Source organism: Argiope bruennichi, chromosome 6, assembly GCF_947563725.1.
Source record: "Argiope bruennichi chromosome 6, qqArgBrue1.1, whole genome shotgun sequence".
Classification (NCBI taxonomy): domain Eukaryota; kingdom Metazoa; phylum Arthropoda; class Arachnida; order Araneae; family Araneidae; genus Argiope; species Argiope bruennichi.
Genome location: NC_079156.1, coordinates 17,514,442 through 17,530,099, shown reverse-complemented (window position 1 = coordinate 17,530,099; position 15,658 = coordinate 17,514,442). Strand labels below are relative to the sequence as shown.

At 29.9% G+C, this 15,658-nt stretch overlaps 1 protein-coding gene across 1 annotated transcript; it reads left to right on the top strand.

Moving 5' to 3' along the window:
* Positions 1-899: 899 nt before the first annotated feature.
* Positions 900-14,838, top strand: LOC129972585 (uncharacterized). Its single transcript, XM_056086777.1, has 4 exons — positions 900-996; positions 3,284-3,469; positions 6,742-6,915; positions 14,068-14,838. Exons 2-4 carry the CDS (start codon positions 3,322-3,324, stop codon positions 14,211-14,213), a joined length of 468 nt encoding a protein of 155 aa, XP_055942752.1. The 5' UTR covers positions 900-996; positions 3,284-3,321; the 3' UTR covers positions 14,214-14,838.
* Positions 14,839-15,658: the final 820 nt, after the last annotated feature.

Here is a 15,658-nt window from a genome sequence, read left to right as displayed (position 1 = left end):
CCAGCCAGTTAATAGCCAGTGAAAAATTAATGCTTCTATAGTGAATGTCACTCAAGTTTTAAATGCAAATCAGACATTACTAACTTCAGTTTGCACCTTAGTTGAATGTATCTTATTTAGGATGCGTTCCTTCCTTCCAAATCTTCCAAAAATAACAAAATGGAATGATATCCCATCTGAATATTCTAGAATCGCAATGTATTTTTTAAACTGTTTCTTCCTTCGCACTAAATCGAACTTGTAGGCGTATGCACGCTCAACCGAGGTACAAATTGAAGGCCTCCATTTTGTTTCGTCTTGATGCTGAAAATAAATTTAATGTGCTTTGACTAGAAATAAACATCAGGGAACAGAATCTGACTTAATTTATATCAAAGTAGTTTGGTCTGTTTTGGCTTTAAGTTTTAGAAAGTTTGGCATTATTTCACCATTCCGATCTGGCAACCCTAGTCATCACTGAACACCATCTATCAATAACAGCTGCTAACCAGATATTTTTCTCCAACATCGGCTGATGTTTTGATTCCTGAAATAGCCCGAAAACTGAAATCGCCAAGATCTTCACCGTGAGTTAAGACAAAGCATTAAGACAGCCGAAAATATTGAACAAACAGAAATACGGATAATATTTGTCAATAAAGGACTTATTATTAGAATATTTACTTACTAAGAAATCGGGAAGGAGCCTCTATACTTTTGTTAATGAATGGCACCGTCTTTATAAAAGATTATAACTTAAATAAAAGGTGAAATGTATTTGCTCCTTAATAATGTTGCAACGTACTTTGGTTTCGCACCTTGAACCCAGAAGCGCAGGTTTCACTTTCTTTATTAATATTCGGGTTTTACCTGTTGCAATTTTTATGCTATCTCTTCTTCGAGAGATTATCAGAAAACGCTCGTTGAGCCGATAAATACATAAAATCGAAGAATTTAGTTTCTCTTCAGTGCTCGGCAGAGAAATTAGAAATTTACCCGGAGCGTCTTGTATAAAAGGTGAGTGATATCGTTTTACATTATTTTATTTAACTCGCCTTGTTCTGTTCTTATAAAAGTGGAATTATGCAATTGATTTTTAACTATCTTCATAATGTGCTTAACTTTGCAAGTTGCCTATTCTCACTGACAATATGTCATTTTAATATTTTCAGATCTTAATATATTCATCTGATTGAATTTTCACTCCATGTTAGTAACGGTCCAATTTCCAATTGAAACAAAAATTTGTCACTGAACAACATTTGTAATCACAAAATTACATAGAAAATTTGCTGTATCTAAGTCATTTCTTTTATCGCGCTTACATGTTTCTGAAAGTACTAACCGACAGACGGCCAACTCCTTGTTGGATTTCGCCCTAAATTCGATAGTCTACACTATAGATATTAAAACCATATACCGAATTTTATTCATCTAACTTCTTCGTTTTATATATGCCGTGTTAACTTATATTTGAATAGCCGGACAGATATAACTCCTTTGAAAGGATTTTGCTCAAAATTTGATAGAAATCTAAGCATTTTGTGTAGACCGTATACGAAATTTCAAAATTTTCGTGCAGCTCAAAGCATTTCTGAGTTACGTTTCTGACAGACAAACGTACGGACAGGCATACAATAATTCCAAAAATGTGTTTTTCAATATCAGGGAGGTTTCAAACATGGAGATTCATCAAAATCTCGAGTTCGAATTTTTTGACGTTTACAATGCTTTCTCTATACTTCGTATATGAGGAAGTAGAAAACTAATGTTATGTGTGTGTGTGTGTGTGTGTGTGTGTGTGTGTGTGTGTGTGTGTGTGTGTGTGTGTGTGTGTGTGTGTGTGTGTGTGTGTGTGTGTGTGTGTGTGTGTGTGTGTGTGTGTGTGTGTGTGTGTGTGTGTGTGTGTGTGTGTGTGTGTGTGTCCGATTCAATAGAGTTATATATATATAACGCTAATGTACTTGACTAGAAATCGCTTGTATTATTTATCGCTGAATGGTAGCAATCAAGTGTAAACAAATTTCTTAACGAACTTTCAGACTGTTCCATTGAATGTTTTAACCACTACACTTAATTCAACGTTTCGCTAATTAATGAGCCGAAATTTATTATTAGAAATGCGTTGAAGAAGGCTCGCCGAAAACTACATTCATTCAGATGAAACAAGATGTAAAAGAAAGTAAAAAGTAGACTTCAAAGAGAAAGTTTAATCAAGAGCGAAAATAGGCTTAACCGCCAACAAATTGTTAATCCCTACGACTTAATTACGGTAATTGATGGCTAAATCTTACAAAACTATTATCTCACAAAAATGGTTTATAAATTATTTTATAAATTAAAAAGAAAACATTTTTAATGATAAGAATTTCTTTTAATACACAATTTTTTGAATAAATTTTAAAAATTTAATTCGATAATCTGTAAATTGTTTTTACCGTTAAGATAGGTTTCCACTTGGACATTTATAAGACAGTCAGTAAGTCAACGCATGCGCAAAAAGGGACTGAATTATGTTTTCCAATTTATATAATTGATTTATGTTATTACAATTTCATAAGATAGAATCGGGCATTCCATGCTTGCCTATAAGTTGCCGTTTTGGCGTCAATGAATTTTCTTTTTCACTGCCTATCGTATTAAAATGACGGATATTTGCACAAAGACACATGGCAAAATAAAATAAAAAAAAGGTCAATAAAAATTTGGAGAACTATGGAAAAAAATAGCAAATAAAATGGGAGAAAAAACACAACCACTTATCAGAAAGAACAAAGCGCAAAAAATGTAGGAATTAATCAATGTTAAGTGATTAATTTTTTTCACTCCAATTTCTACAAACGCATGCGCAGTAAGACAAAAAATACAGGCATGTTATTGTCCCGTCGGGACAAATACTTGCCATGGACCGAGCAGTATTTTTCAGCCTTTTTATGCATGCGCTGCCAACTGGCGGTCTTATAATTGGCCGAGTATAAACCCACCTTTACGATGAAATATCGCTTCCTATGGACATTAACTCCGAGATAATAGTCTTTTTCATATCCGCTTTTATTTCGCTGCATACACACTTTTTAATTTGCACCCACAATAATTTGTAGCAGACTGATTGAATTCAATTCATGTTTTTCAGTTGTATTAAATAACAAGATGCAGTGTTCAAAATGCGCTCCGTGTCTATCGCTTATAGGCTAAAAAGTCAATAATCTGGGCGAACAATTTGATTAGAAAAAGCGGCTAATTTGAAGAAAATCTATTCAGTAATTTGGATTTTTATTCATGTATTTAACTTTTATTAATATAGATTTTATTCCAAGAATCTGAAAACAAACAAATTTCATAATGGAGAGTCAAAAGAAGTTTGAGAAGACCCCCTTGTTTGTTGCGAAGGGCGTTCTACTAGTCATCAGTTTTATGGCGGGAATTTTAGGAGCTATCTTCTGCATCTGGAAAGATAATCATTATGGAACAACGAGTTTTCTCTTATTGGGTAAGTAGAATATTTTAGCACTGAGCAGTTGCATTATACAAACGCAATTTTCCCCCACTTACTCATAAGTGAAAGATAATTCTACATAGATAGGATTATTTGCAAGGAATTCAGATAACCTTTATTAGCAAGTGCTGTCAATGTTTGTTCATTTTCCTCATTTAAAGTTCATTAAAAGTTCTCTTCTCTCGCTTATAAAAATGTTTAATGGCAGTTAACACGTTAAGAGCCACATTAGTCATCAGTGATTGACACTGAACTTCCTCTTCAGGCCACATCAGTCATTGATGACTAATATCAGATTTTTCGTACAGATAGTGACCGTCACCAGTGACTAACAATATAAAGTACAATATAAAGCAAAAAAAAAATGTATATATAAATTGATAAATGTACCTAAATTTTCCTTATCACACTATTTGATTGGGATTCTTTAAAAATGGTAAACATCTTGTTTGTAAGATTAATCTAAACATCGATAGAGACGGCCGACCAAATGGAAAGAAAGGCTTGTCTGTTAATTCTGCGTTTCTTCAATAAAACTATGCATTTTATTGATAAGATTATTAGCAGATTGAACATTTTACAGCCTCTTAAAAAGGACAAAATATCATGTGCTCTGGTAGCTTTCGACAAATATAAAAACATACATTTCTTACATTTTCAAAATTCTAGTGATAAAATGGGGAAAAAACAGAAAAAAAAGAGAATATTTCATTAAAGTCACATTATTTTTAAAAATTGCATAAATGTTAATTACTTTAAATAAATTATTTTTCTAGTTACAACATTAAGCAAAAATGTGCTCTTGACAATATAATTAAGGCAATTAATTACTGTTAGATATATACTTTTTTCGATTTTCGCGTTGTTTGTATAACATTTATTGTTCAAAGTGAATGAGCAAAGTAATGACCTAGCAGCCAATGACACTTGTAATGAAAGTTCTTATAATATATTTGTAAATTTGTGACCGAAAACAAGGAATGACTATTTTAGACTCAAGATTATTTATTGTTAGATTTCATTAATGGGAACATCGCATATAAAAATCTCAATACATTTTTCTCTGAAGTTCGCGACTCTCTTCTATCTTGCTTGGCGACTCCATTTTACGCCAAGCTTTCAGAAAGATCGCCAGATCATAGCGACGCCTTACACACCCCATTTAAAAGAATAATTAAAAGTAAAAAAAAATGAATTGATTAATTAATAATTTAGTTAATTGAAGTAAATTAAATAAGTTTACTACAACACATAAATTGAACAATGGTAAATACAATAAATTACTTTACAGTGTAACATAGAACGGTCAGACATATAATATAAATGCTCAATTCCGAATTGTAGGATATATTTTATGTACATTATATATTATACAAATAAATTATACAAAACACAATGAAGAAATATATTGTCCTCAAGAAAATGGCAAGTTCAGAATTCAAATATTGTTCATTTTGTAAAACAAGTTCAAGGACTGAATATGTTTTATTGCCCAGAAAAGAACTGAATGTTCTTTTCTGGGTAATAAAACTTTCCGTACACGCGAGAAAAACTCTCTTCGAAAATATTCTCATTTATAATACATTCATTTCCGCAAGCTTTTAGAAAGATCGTCAGACCATAGCATCGCCTTACACCGCCTGTTTTTGAAGAAATATATTAAAATTGCATAGAACGCTAGGTATCTGTATTGCAACTGTGGATTAAAAGGGATTTCGGCGCTTGCTTTGGTTTTTTTTTTAGCTTAAAATATTGACAGCTATGAAGACCAGAGCCATCTTGAAAGCTTTTAATCCCTCGCCAAAGAAATGAATAACCTCATCAGAATTCAAATTGCAAATTTCAGTTCGATGGCCCAACGAAAATACCTACATTCAGAAGCAAAAAAAAAACCAGCAAGAGTTGTCTTCCCAAAACTTTCTCGTATACTCACCAATGAAGGAGTTATCGCCTAATCCCTGCTAAACATTGTGGATCTTGGGTAAGGCAGAAAACCCCTCGCATGGCATTGGCGTATAATAGTTACGAAATATCATCCTTTGACGTGAATTTAAAATATTTACTGGATCTATAGTGTGATCCTTAGTGAATTCTTTGGTGATTAATCTCTGGCATGCGGTTACTAGTATCCGAAAATCGAATTCCTGCTTTAGACGTATTTCTTCTAACCGACTGAAACCAAGATTTGACAAAGAATTCTAATTGTGGTCTCGAAATCACATAATAAATTTGATATATTTAAGTCATTGTGTTTTCCAGTTGATGCTCCTGAAAGTACAGACCGACAGAAATCTCTTGTTGGATTTGGCTCAAAATTCGATACGTGTCTACATTGTAGGTGTTAAATCCGTGTACCGAATTTTATCTATGTAGCTTTCTTCGTTTTCTACCTATCGTGTTAAAATATGCTCGACAGATAGACTCCCACCGAATAGATTTTGCTCAAAATTTGAAAAATATCTACAAATTTGGTGGTGTAAAAACCATACACCAAACTTCATATTTCTAGCTGAAATCCTTTTTGAATTATCTTTGTCACAGACAGACAAACAGACAGATGGATATAATGCCTAAAATGTGTTTTACGAACTGAAGGAGGTCTTAAACTTAGAGATTCGTGGAAATCTCACATTCAAATTTTTTTTGATGATTTCAATACTTTCTCTATACTTTTTTATATGTGAAATTAAAAAGTACGTAACAAAATATCAATTTGAATGTATTCAATTCGATTAAACTTGCAAATAGTATTTTAATAAATAGGTATAGTGTGTCTGCTAATAACGTTTTATCCGTCGGTACATCATATTTAGAAATAATTTTATCCGTTGATAAAATACCTGTTAATAACGTTTTACTCGTGACAACAACACAACACACAAGTAATCATTTCCAGAAAAAGAATATAAAATTTTCATAATGTGTGCATTAGAATCAGTTGTAGAGAATTTCTTAATCCTTTCACATATGAATTTTCTTAATTTCGTAATTAGATGACGCATTCTGTTTGGGACATTTATTATTATTTTACTTCCTGTAATAATTTAAAGGACTTTGAGGTAATGATACTTTTTAAATTGATTTTTTTCATTTTAAATTATTTAAAATTTTCATTTAATTGCAGATTTAAAATTAAAAATTCAGTAATTCGATGCGCGAGTCTGACTCGTCATTGTCTGCAAAGGGGTAAATGGCCTTCTTATTGACACTGGAACCTTTTGACACATGACGTTCTTTTTTTAACACACTCTATCTTCCCTTTACAGAAATGGTGACCGCTCTTCTTCTTCAGCTGAATGTGAGGCACATGAAAGGACAGCTCTTCGAACATTATAACCGATCCAGATTGAAATTCTTGCTGATATTCGGGTGTTCGATGTTTGTTGTGTCCTTTATATTCACAGTCTTTTTGCTTGTTATGGGAATTAAATACGAAACAGGTGAGCTTTTTTACTCCTGCATATATCTGCTCAATTTCTAATATACCTGCTTCTCACGGCGGCATTAATTGCTTTGCTTTTCATACGCAGTTCTATTATGGTAACGGAGTTCCGCTCGATATGGATAGCTGCAATTTCATTTTGAAGAGCTCTTTTCATTAAACTCGCTGTCTTTGGCGATCAACTTGTTCGCGCCAATTGCTGTAACTGGAGACTTTAAAAATGCGAAATGCATATATATATATATATATATATATATATATATATATATATATATTATTTCACCTTGTTATTTGACCAAAAAACATGAATTTAATGGAATAAAATAAAACAAATTATAACGCGTGCAAGTTAATAAAAGTATACTAATCGCGTAAATTTATTAGTAATAATAAAATTAAAATTAGTAATTAATTAGTAAAGTAAAATTATTAGTAATAATAATACTAATAATTTTACTTGATAGGATTGAAAAACATTAATTCAATTGAAAAAATTTACTGCAAATTAAAAAACTTCTAGATAATGAAATAAAAGCGGAAGAGAAAGTCCTGCAGTGGAATTGATACTTGGCAAAGGCGCGCAAGTGAATGTTTTGATAGATGAATTTAAATCCCATCATAATATTTGAAAATATTGTATCAAATCAATTGTGTATCAAATGGAATTAAGAAATATTATTAAAATTAAGGAAAAATCGTACGGAAATGAAATTGATATCATTATAAAGATAATTTTTCGAATCTTAAGATAATGCAAAGAGTAGTTTTGTAAAATAATTGTTTTGGAAGGTATGGACATTAATTTTCATATTTAAGTTCACAGCAATTACCCAACTGGTATCATTTAAGCCTATATTAAAGCTTCCGTTTAAAAACTATTTTTATTTTTTATTTCTTTTATATTTTCTTTCTTCTGATAGAATATACTTTTTAGTGATATGGCGAATATTTTCAAGAAAATTTCTATTAATATTTTGGCTCTTCCATTAATTACCTTAGTGAAGAGTTGAATTCAATGCAATTATAAAAACGCTGAAAGAAACAGAACGAAATTTGAACGGTGGTTTGCTTATGTTTGACGACATTTGACAATAAATTATAAGGACGATTTCTGTGCCACGTAAGTTAGCGTTTCATATCCATAGATATTACAAAATAAAAACTCTACTTCGGAATTATTGTCCAAAGAAAGCTTCTTCAATTCCTACTATATATATTCCTAATTTTTCACACTCTCCCTATATATATTTATATATATTGTTCAAATTTTCAATCGTTAATAAAATACTTTTTATTGATCCTGTCAAGTTCAAATACATTTTTTTTAAACTTGTAGTGGATGACACTTGATGTTAATACAGTTATTTTTCAAATATTAATTAGTTAATTAAATTTGTCCTGCAATTTCTGTTTGGTCGCCAAAGTCACCAAATCCGCCACCATGTCGCCAAATGGTGGTCAAGTTTGTCACCAATTTTGTAATTATTTAATAAGAAGTAACTAAAATAAAAATAAAAAATTGTTGATCTAAGTAGGAATTGACTTTAAAAATTTTGTTTTATATATTACTTGTTTTATTTTTATTTTAATATGGGCAAAAATACGTGACTTGCTTCTTTTGATGGACGAGTTTATATTGCACAGCATTAAAAATTCGTTGTTAAAAATCCTATATTAGATTTTAAAAATTGTTAAAAATAAAGAAAGTATTGTGCAGAAATGAGACTGGTATCATTAAAAAGCTAATTTTACGAGTTTTAATCAAAATCTCTTTTTATGAGTAGATATTTTTGTAAGATATGATCTTCAATATCCATAGACAAATAAATCATAGCAATTAACCATCTGACAATGGTTAAACATATTTTCTGCCTAGATTAAACTTTAACGCCTATTTCCTAATTGCTTTTACATCTTTTTTCCTCTGAGTGAATATGTTTCGTGAGCCCTATCCATGCAGTGAACTTCTATTAATATTTTGAGGCTTCAATAATAAACTAAGTATTGAATTAAATACAGCTGTAAAACCATTCAGTGAAACAGTGTGAAATGTTCGTGTGATGGTTTTTTTTTATATTTAATTGTTGCCATTCAACAATATGTAATAAGAGCCATTTCTATACCACGAACATTTCAATAATCTACATACATAACGTTTTATATATGTAGATTATTTTTTATAAACTCGCATTAATAGTGTAAGAGTCGAATTTGGCATGTAACTAAAATTTGAGGCTGGCATAAATTTAAAAAGTTAGTTTTTAAAAATACGAAACATTAAGAAGATCTTGATTTTCCCCTAAACACACTATCTTTCTTTGAGCGTCTTTTAGTTCATCAGTATTAAATTTCAGATTAATATAATGGTAAAATAAAAATTCTATGTGAAGCATGGTTTTTTGCTCAACCGAACATTCAGGATAGGCTCGAAGATTTTGTGTAAATTATGGCCTCACAAGTTTCGAATTTTTGGAGACTTCGCAAAACTAACTGATTTTACACGAGGAAAAAGGTGTTGTTTCCTATCGATTGAATTTGTTTTCTATTATGCACACTATTGAATATAAACTCGCGATATCAGCACATTTCATGCCCACCAATCCAAAACAAATTTGCAGGCTTTTAATCTCACTACAATTGAAATAATTAGTCCGGATTATATTGTTTTACAAGAGAAAGAAAATTGATTTGTGATGCCATTTAGTTTAACAATAGTATACCTTTAGGATGTTCATTAATTAAAACAATAAGCTGTATCAACCAGCTATAATCTTCAAATTTTTTGCGTATCTGATAGACTAGTAATTTGTCTCCGCGTTTGGCAGTGTTCGCAAGGCAATCGCTTCGTAAACGAGGTCAGCGTTAACACCTCTTTAACTTTTTCAAAATTATTCAAGTTAAATTAACAATTTACGAATAGCTTCAATTAATATGCTTTGCATTATTTATACAAATATAAATATCCTTTCCTCAAAATTTTTGAATAATGCTTTAATTTTTTTAAAGAAAAATAATTACAAATATTAGTGCATTTTTTAAAGAAAAATTCAGAATTATTTCAATTAAATTAACAATTTACAGATGATTTTAATCAATCTGTTTTTCATTTTTTTATGCAAAAATAAATATCTATTCCCTTATTTGAATTCTAATTTAATTTTTAAAGAAAAATAATAACAAATATGAATATAGGTTTTATTTTTAAAATTAATTCAATTAAATGAACACTTTAGAGATAGTTTTAATTAATAAGTTATTCATTTTTATGCAAAAATAAATATTTATCTCCCTCATACCTAAATTATAATTTAATTAATTAAAAAATAATTATAAATATAAACCATTTTTTAATTTCAAAATTATTTAAAGTAAATTAACGTTTAATTAATTAATGTTACTCTTTTTCATTAAAAATTATACATCTTCTCTCCTCATATTTGAATTATATTTTAATTTTTTTAGACAATAGTGAATAATGATATAAATTATAATTACTCTCATCGTGAATTAATTTTAGTCCATTTTTCTGGAACTTTATTCTACTTTCATTAGCCTTCAGTTGCATATAAGAATAAAATAGAAAATTATCTTTAAATCATTGGAAACACAATACATTTCAGCATCTTGCACAATTAACAAATCATGACTCTTCACAACAGTAACGTTTCTTTCATAGACCTATTGAAGAACAGATAATTTATATTAAAAAATATTTGTCTTTTATCAAGAAGCTGGGCATTGTACAAAACATATCGTATATTTTGTACAAAATATATCGTATATATGCGTAGGTAAATGTTTCAAAATCTTATTAAAAATTTCGAAACATTTATCTACGCATATAATAATTTCATACCTGCTTTGTACTATTTATTTTAAATTATTAATATCGAGAACGTTTGCTTACACATTCAAAAATATTCCCAATTAAATTTCCAATATGAATACGGTTTTTTTTTAGTTAAAATTATAAATTATTTGAATTATAATAGTTGTCACTATTATAATTCAAATATTTTAAACTCTTAGGTCTTTTAAGATAATGATAGTAATTAAAATTACTTATAACCATTAAGCATACATTTATTTTTATACTATTTTTCTTTTAAAAATTAAACATTAGTTCAAGCAAAAGGAAAATAATTATTTATTTTGGCATAAAAAAATGACAACCATGTTGATTAAATATTTTTGAAATGCTTCATTTAATTTGAATCATTTTGAAGAAAAATTAAAAGTAAGAGAGAAAAAAATAGGACTCAACCGAGGATACCGAATTCTGTCTGCCGCAAGCATCAACAACTTGAGTAGCAACCCAGCCCCCGACTCTTTTGTAATAACTTCCTTTGTTTTTGGACAATCTGTCCCTGCCTCTTTTGCACCAATGAAAAGAGAAAGAAGACTTAAACGGAGATAAAGATTTACAAATATGATTAGGAAAAAACAGCCAAGGAATACTGCTTTAAAGAATCTAAAGGAAATTTACAAAATTAATAGAAAGGCTGTTAAAAAAACATGTTCAAAGTCATTCCGAAGTTAATAGATTAGTAACTAACATAGCCAAAATAATTTCGAAATTCGCAGTAAAGCTTTTAAAGAATATGTTTAAAACTATTCCCGAAATTGGAGAAATTTCAGCATTATGATAGATTTTATGTAGAAGTAATTTTTAGATTAAAAGTCATTCATTAAAGATGAATGATTTTAATTTGATTAAATGTTAATTTAATGGTTTTAGAAAAGACGTAATAGTCTTTTTTTTTAAACAGTAAGATCTGGTATATCAACTCGTATATTAGAGATTTAATGATTTAGTTATAAAGATGAGGGAAAACGTGGATGACGCTTACACGTGTTAACGATTTTATGAAGTGAATTTTCAGGTTATTTGTATTTCATCAACTTTATCTGCTTTTATCACACGAGTAATGATGTAATTTGCTATCGAAGTTATCCAGAGTGATTTCTTCTGTATCTTCTTTTAAAATGGAAATAGTGTTTAAATAAAACGCAGCACATCATTCATACTTTGTCACAAATATCTTATCAGCACATTTTTTATTCTGTATGATTAATTTTTATCTATTTTTCCACGCCCTGATTACATGTTCGCACTGTTGTTTATTCATTGTTTAAAGTGTTTAAGGAACAGTCTCTTTTGTATCCTGTTGAGAAATCACAATTAATACATATTTTTACTGAATTTCATTTCTTTCGTGTTTATAAAGACGGATATTTGTATTCAATTTTTCCCACACCATTTTGTATATGTACATACTCACACACACGCACATATATATATATATATATATATATATATATATATATATATAGATATATAATTTCTACTTTATTGCTTATTTAATAATATTGCGGTTCAGCGTTTAGAATATTTATGAAAAATATATTGATATAATAGAGATTTCAAATTTCATGCTAAATTTAAAATTTTAATTTTTAAAACCAGCTGTATTTTATAATACATTTCTCTGAAAATAATGTTCTAAACTGGATGAACATGTTAAAGTAGACAGAAGACAGAATAAATAAATGTAACTAAATAAAATATTTAAAGTTCTAGATTTTGTTGTTATTGATATATTTTTGTTTTCCCTCATAAAAAAAATGTTGTGCTTGTGTGCTTACATATACAGAGATATGACAATAGCCTTTAAATAATATCAAATCAAACAAACGGGAGTCGTCACCCCACAACTTTCTCGCATACTCTCGAATAAAAGTGTTGTTCCCGCCCCCCACACCACAGAAAAAAATTCTGACCTTGAGTAAGGCACAGAATACCTTGTATAGGATTGGGGAATAATAGTTAAGGAATATTAATTCTTTGCGTAAATAATGCATTTTTATTGAATCTTTCGTGTGATTCTTAGCGAAATTTCTTTGGTAATTAATCATTGACTTGCTGTTAATAGCATCCAAAAATCGAGATTGTATTTTAGGCGCGTTTTTCCCAATCAACTGAAACAAACATTCGACATAAAACTACACTTGTAGTCACAAAATCTCATACCAAATTTGATATATTTAAAACCTTGCGTTTTTAAATTATCGCGTTTGCAGGCTTATGAATGTACAGACATATAGGCGTCGGATTCGGTAGTTTGATAGATAACTTTGATTGGTTAATATAATTGTTAAATTTGTGTGCCGAGTTTAATCCATCTATCTCTCTTCGTTTTGACTTATATTCGAACAGCCGGACAGACAGACATCTTCATAATGGATTTTGATCAAAATTTGATGGAAATTTACTAATCTGGTGCAAAGATCGTATACCAATTTTATCCGTCTGCCTCAACACGCTTTTGAGTTATCATTGTAGCAGACAGAAAGACGAACGGACGGACAAACAGACATAATGCTGAAAATGTGTTTTGCGAATTCAAGGAGGTGTAAAACGTGTAGATTTATCAAAATCTCGAGTTAGAATTTTTTGACGATTAGAATACTTTTTCTACACTTCGTATGGGAGAAGGTAAATACAAAATGGCTACTCCGACCTACTCCGGCCAGAAGGCACACGAAAAAACTTGAATGACCGGATTGCCGCAACAGCAACGTTGGTGGGAACCGTGGTTGAGTCCTAAGACCAAGATACGACCCTTCCCTAAGGAAGTATGTCCCGTCATGGATGGGAGGTACCAGACCCCTACCTTTTCGTGAACCCACAAGGGCGGCAAGAACCAACTACCATGCCGGAAGCTTCTCATCCACAATTACGAGGTGACACCCCCCCCCCCCCGTGGAACTATAAGAGAAAGTAAAAAGGCGAATATTAAAGGAATTGATGGTGTGTGTCTGTAAAACAATTGATTCCCCAGATTCAAGCAGATAGGTTAATAATAATCTAAAAACAAGCAGAAGCTCAGCGTGTATTCTCACAGTCAGAAATATTTATTTTCAACAGACATTAGTGATAGGCTGTTTTTTCCTACACACTTATATTTTCTATGCCATCCTTTTGCATTTTCTGTTTCTTAAATAATGATTAAGATCATCTTATCTCTGAAAACTCTGAGATGAAATTGATTGATTTATGTTATGTAAAGAATCACGATTATTTACATTATACAATTCTGGCGCTTCAATATTCTAATATTATCCTTTCATGTTTCTTTTTCCCTTTTAGAATTCAATTTTATTTACAATAACTCTTACTTTGCTTTCATACCATGCTTGGTGTCGAATTTTTGGTATATTCTTCTGGTATATGAAATTAGAAATTTCATGAAAATGTATGACGAAATGCATGGAGCGCCGAACAATGTGATATAGAACGCTGGTATACCGTAGTATCTACTCATCACACAACTTGCTGTATAAAGAATGCGAAGCTGCATAAACTCATGTATCCTGCTCTCATCCTGTTCTCATTTTAATTAAAATAAGTTTTATAGTTTATGTATTACGTATGTATGTATTATTATGTATTATTTTGTAGTTTTGTTGTTATGTATTTTTATGTCGTTCCTTTCTAAAACTTAGAACTGAATCGTTAAATAAAAATATTTTTCCAATTTTTTTATTAATAAAAATGAACTATTGAATTGAGTGTTACTAATCTTCACTAACATTTTAACTTATCTATATTAACTAGCCTCCTTCGACGGCCAACTGGCTCGCCGGGATTAAGGCCCGCTAAAATTTTAAATTAAACATTTTATGTAACTAAGTTTTTTAAGTAATTGGCTTCTTCCTCAAAATACTTTTAAGTTTTGATATTCATATAACTCATACTATTATAAAAGCCTTTAACTATTCTGTTCATTGTTCTATGTATCTCCGATTTTCGATGAGTTCCCCTAGAATTTGCACTTTAAACAAAAGTGGAGGTGATCAAATTTCCCCTAATACAAAAATATATTTTTCTGAAACTAAGCATGTATTTTTAAAAATTTGAGTATAGAAAACAGAATCATTCAGTATTGAAATCTTATGCTAATTACAGAACAGATTTCATCATTGATGCAATGTCTCAAAGAATTATTTAATAAAAATTTCTCTGCTTCATCATGGAATTCAGTTTTCAATTTTTCTTTTAAAAATATTTAAATGCGGTAATTTTATTTTATTCGATAAATGTACTTCTGAAATCAATTATGAAAACTTAATATTATACAATCTTTTCATCCTGTAAATCACATTCAGTAAAATAATCTTGACAATCTAATGTTTCAATCTTCTGCTATCAAGTTTCACCGAATTATTCAATTTTTAGTTTTACATTCAAAAGTATTCAAATGACGAAAATAAAGATGTTTCGGTCAATAAATATACTTAAAATAATTAAAAAGTGCAAATTTTATACAGTTCTTTTGTCCTAAGGAATCATATTCTACGAAATATTCTTGAAGCACAATCTTTTAAATATTAATAATAATAATAATAATGTTTATATCATCTATGATCAAATTTGACCGAATTATGAAGTTTTTAATATTACAGTTTTCAATTATCAAAGCCAAATTATTTAAAATTAAAGACGTGTAATTTTAATTGTCTCTTATATAGTATACTTTGTTTATTGTGTACATTGATCTTTCTAATAGGGATCAATCCCATGATATTATGGCCCTATTTAAAACGTAACTTTTCATCTATCTTTTAAATTTCACGATGATGTAATCTCTTTTTTTTATACGTCTCGTAAACTACACAGATATTAAACAGAAACCTTGTTCTTTAGCATTCAGCAATGAAAAAAAATCACACGTTGAGGA

Excerpts from the sequence above, each read along its gene's own strand:
- LOC129972585 (XM_056086777.1), top strand. The coding sequence starts at position 3,322 with ATGGAGAGTCAAAAGAAGTTTGAGAAGACCCCCTTGTTTGTTGCGAAG. Across the intron at positions 3,470-6,741 it reads AACGAGTTTTCTCTTATTGG|AAATGGTGACCGCTCTTCTT; the intron begins GTAAGTAGAATA and ends TTCCCTTTACAG. Across the intron at positions 6,916-14,067 it reads GGGAATTAAATACGAAACAG|AATTCAATTTTATTTACAAT; the intron begins GTGAGCTTTTTT and ends TTTCCCTTTTAG.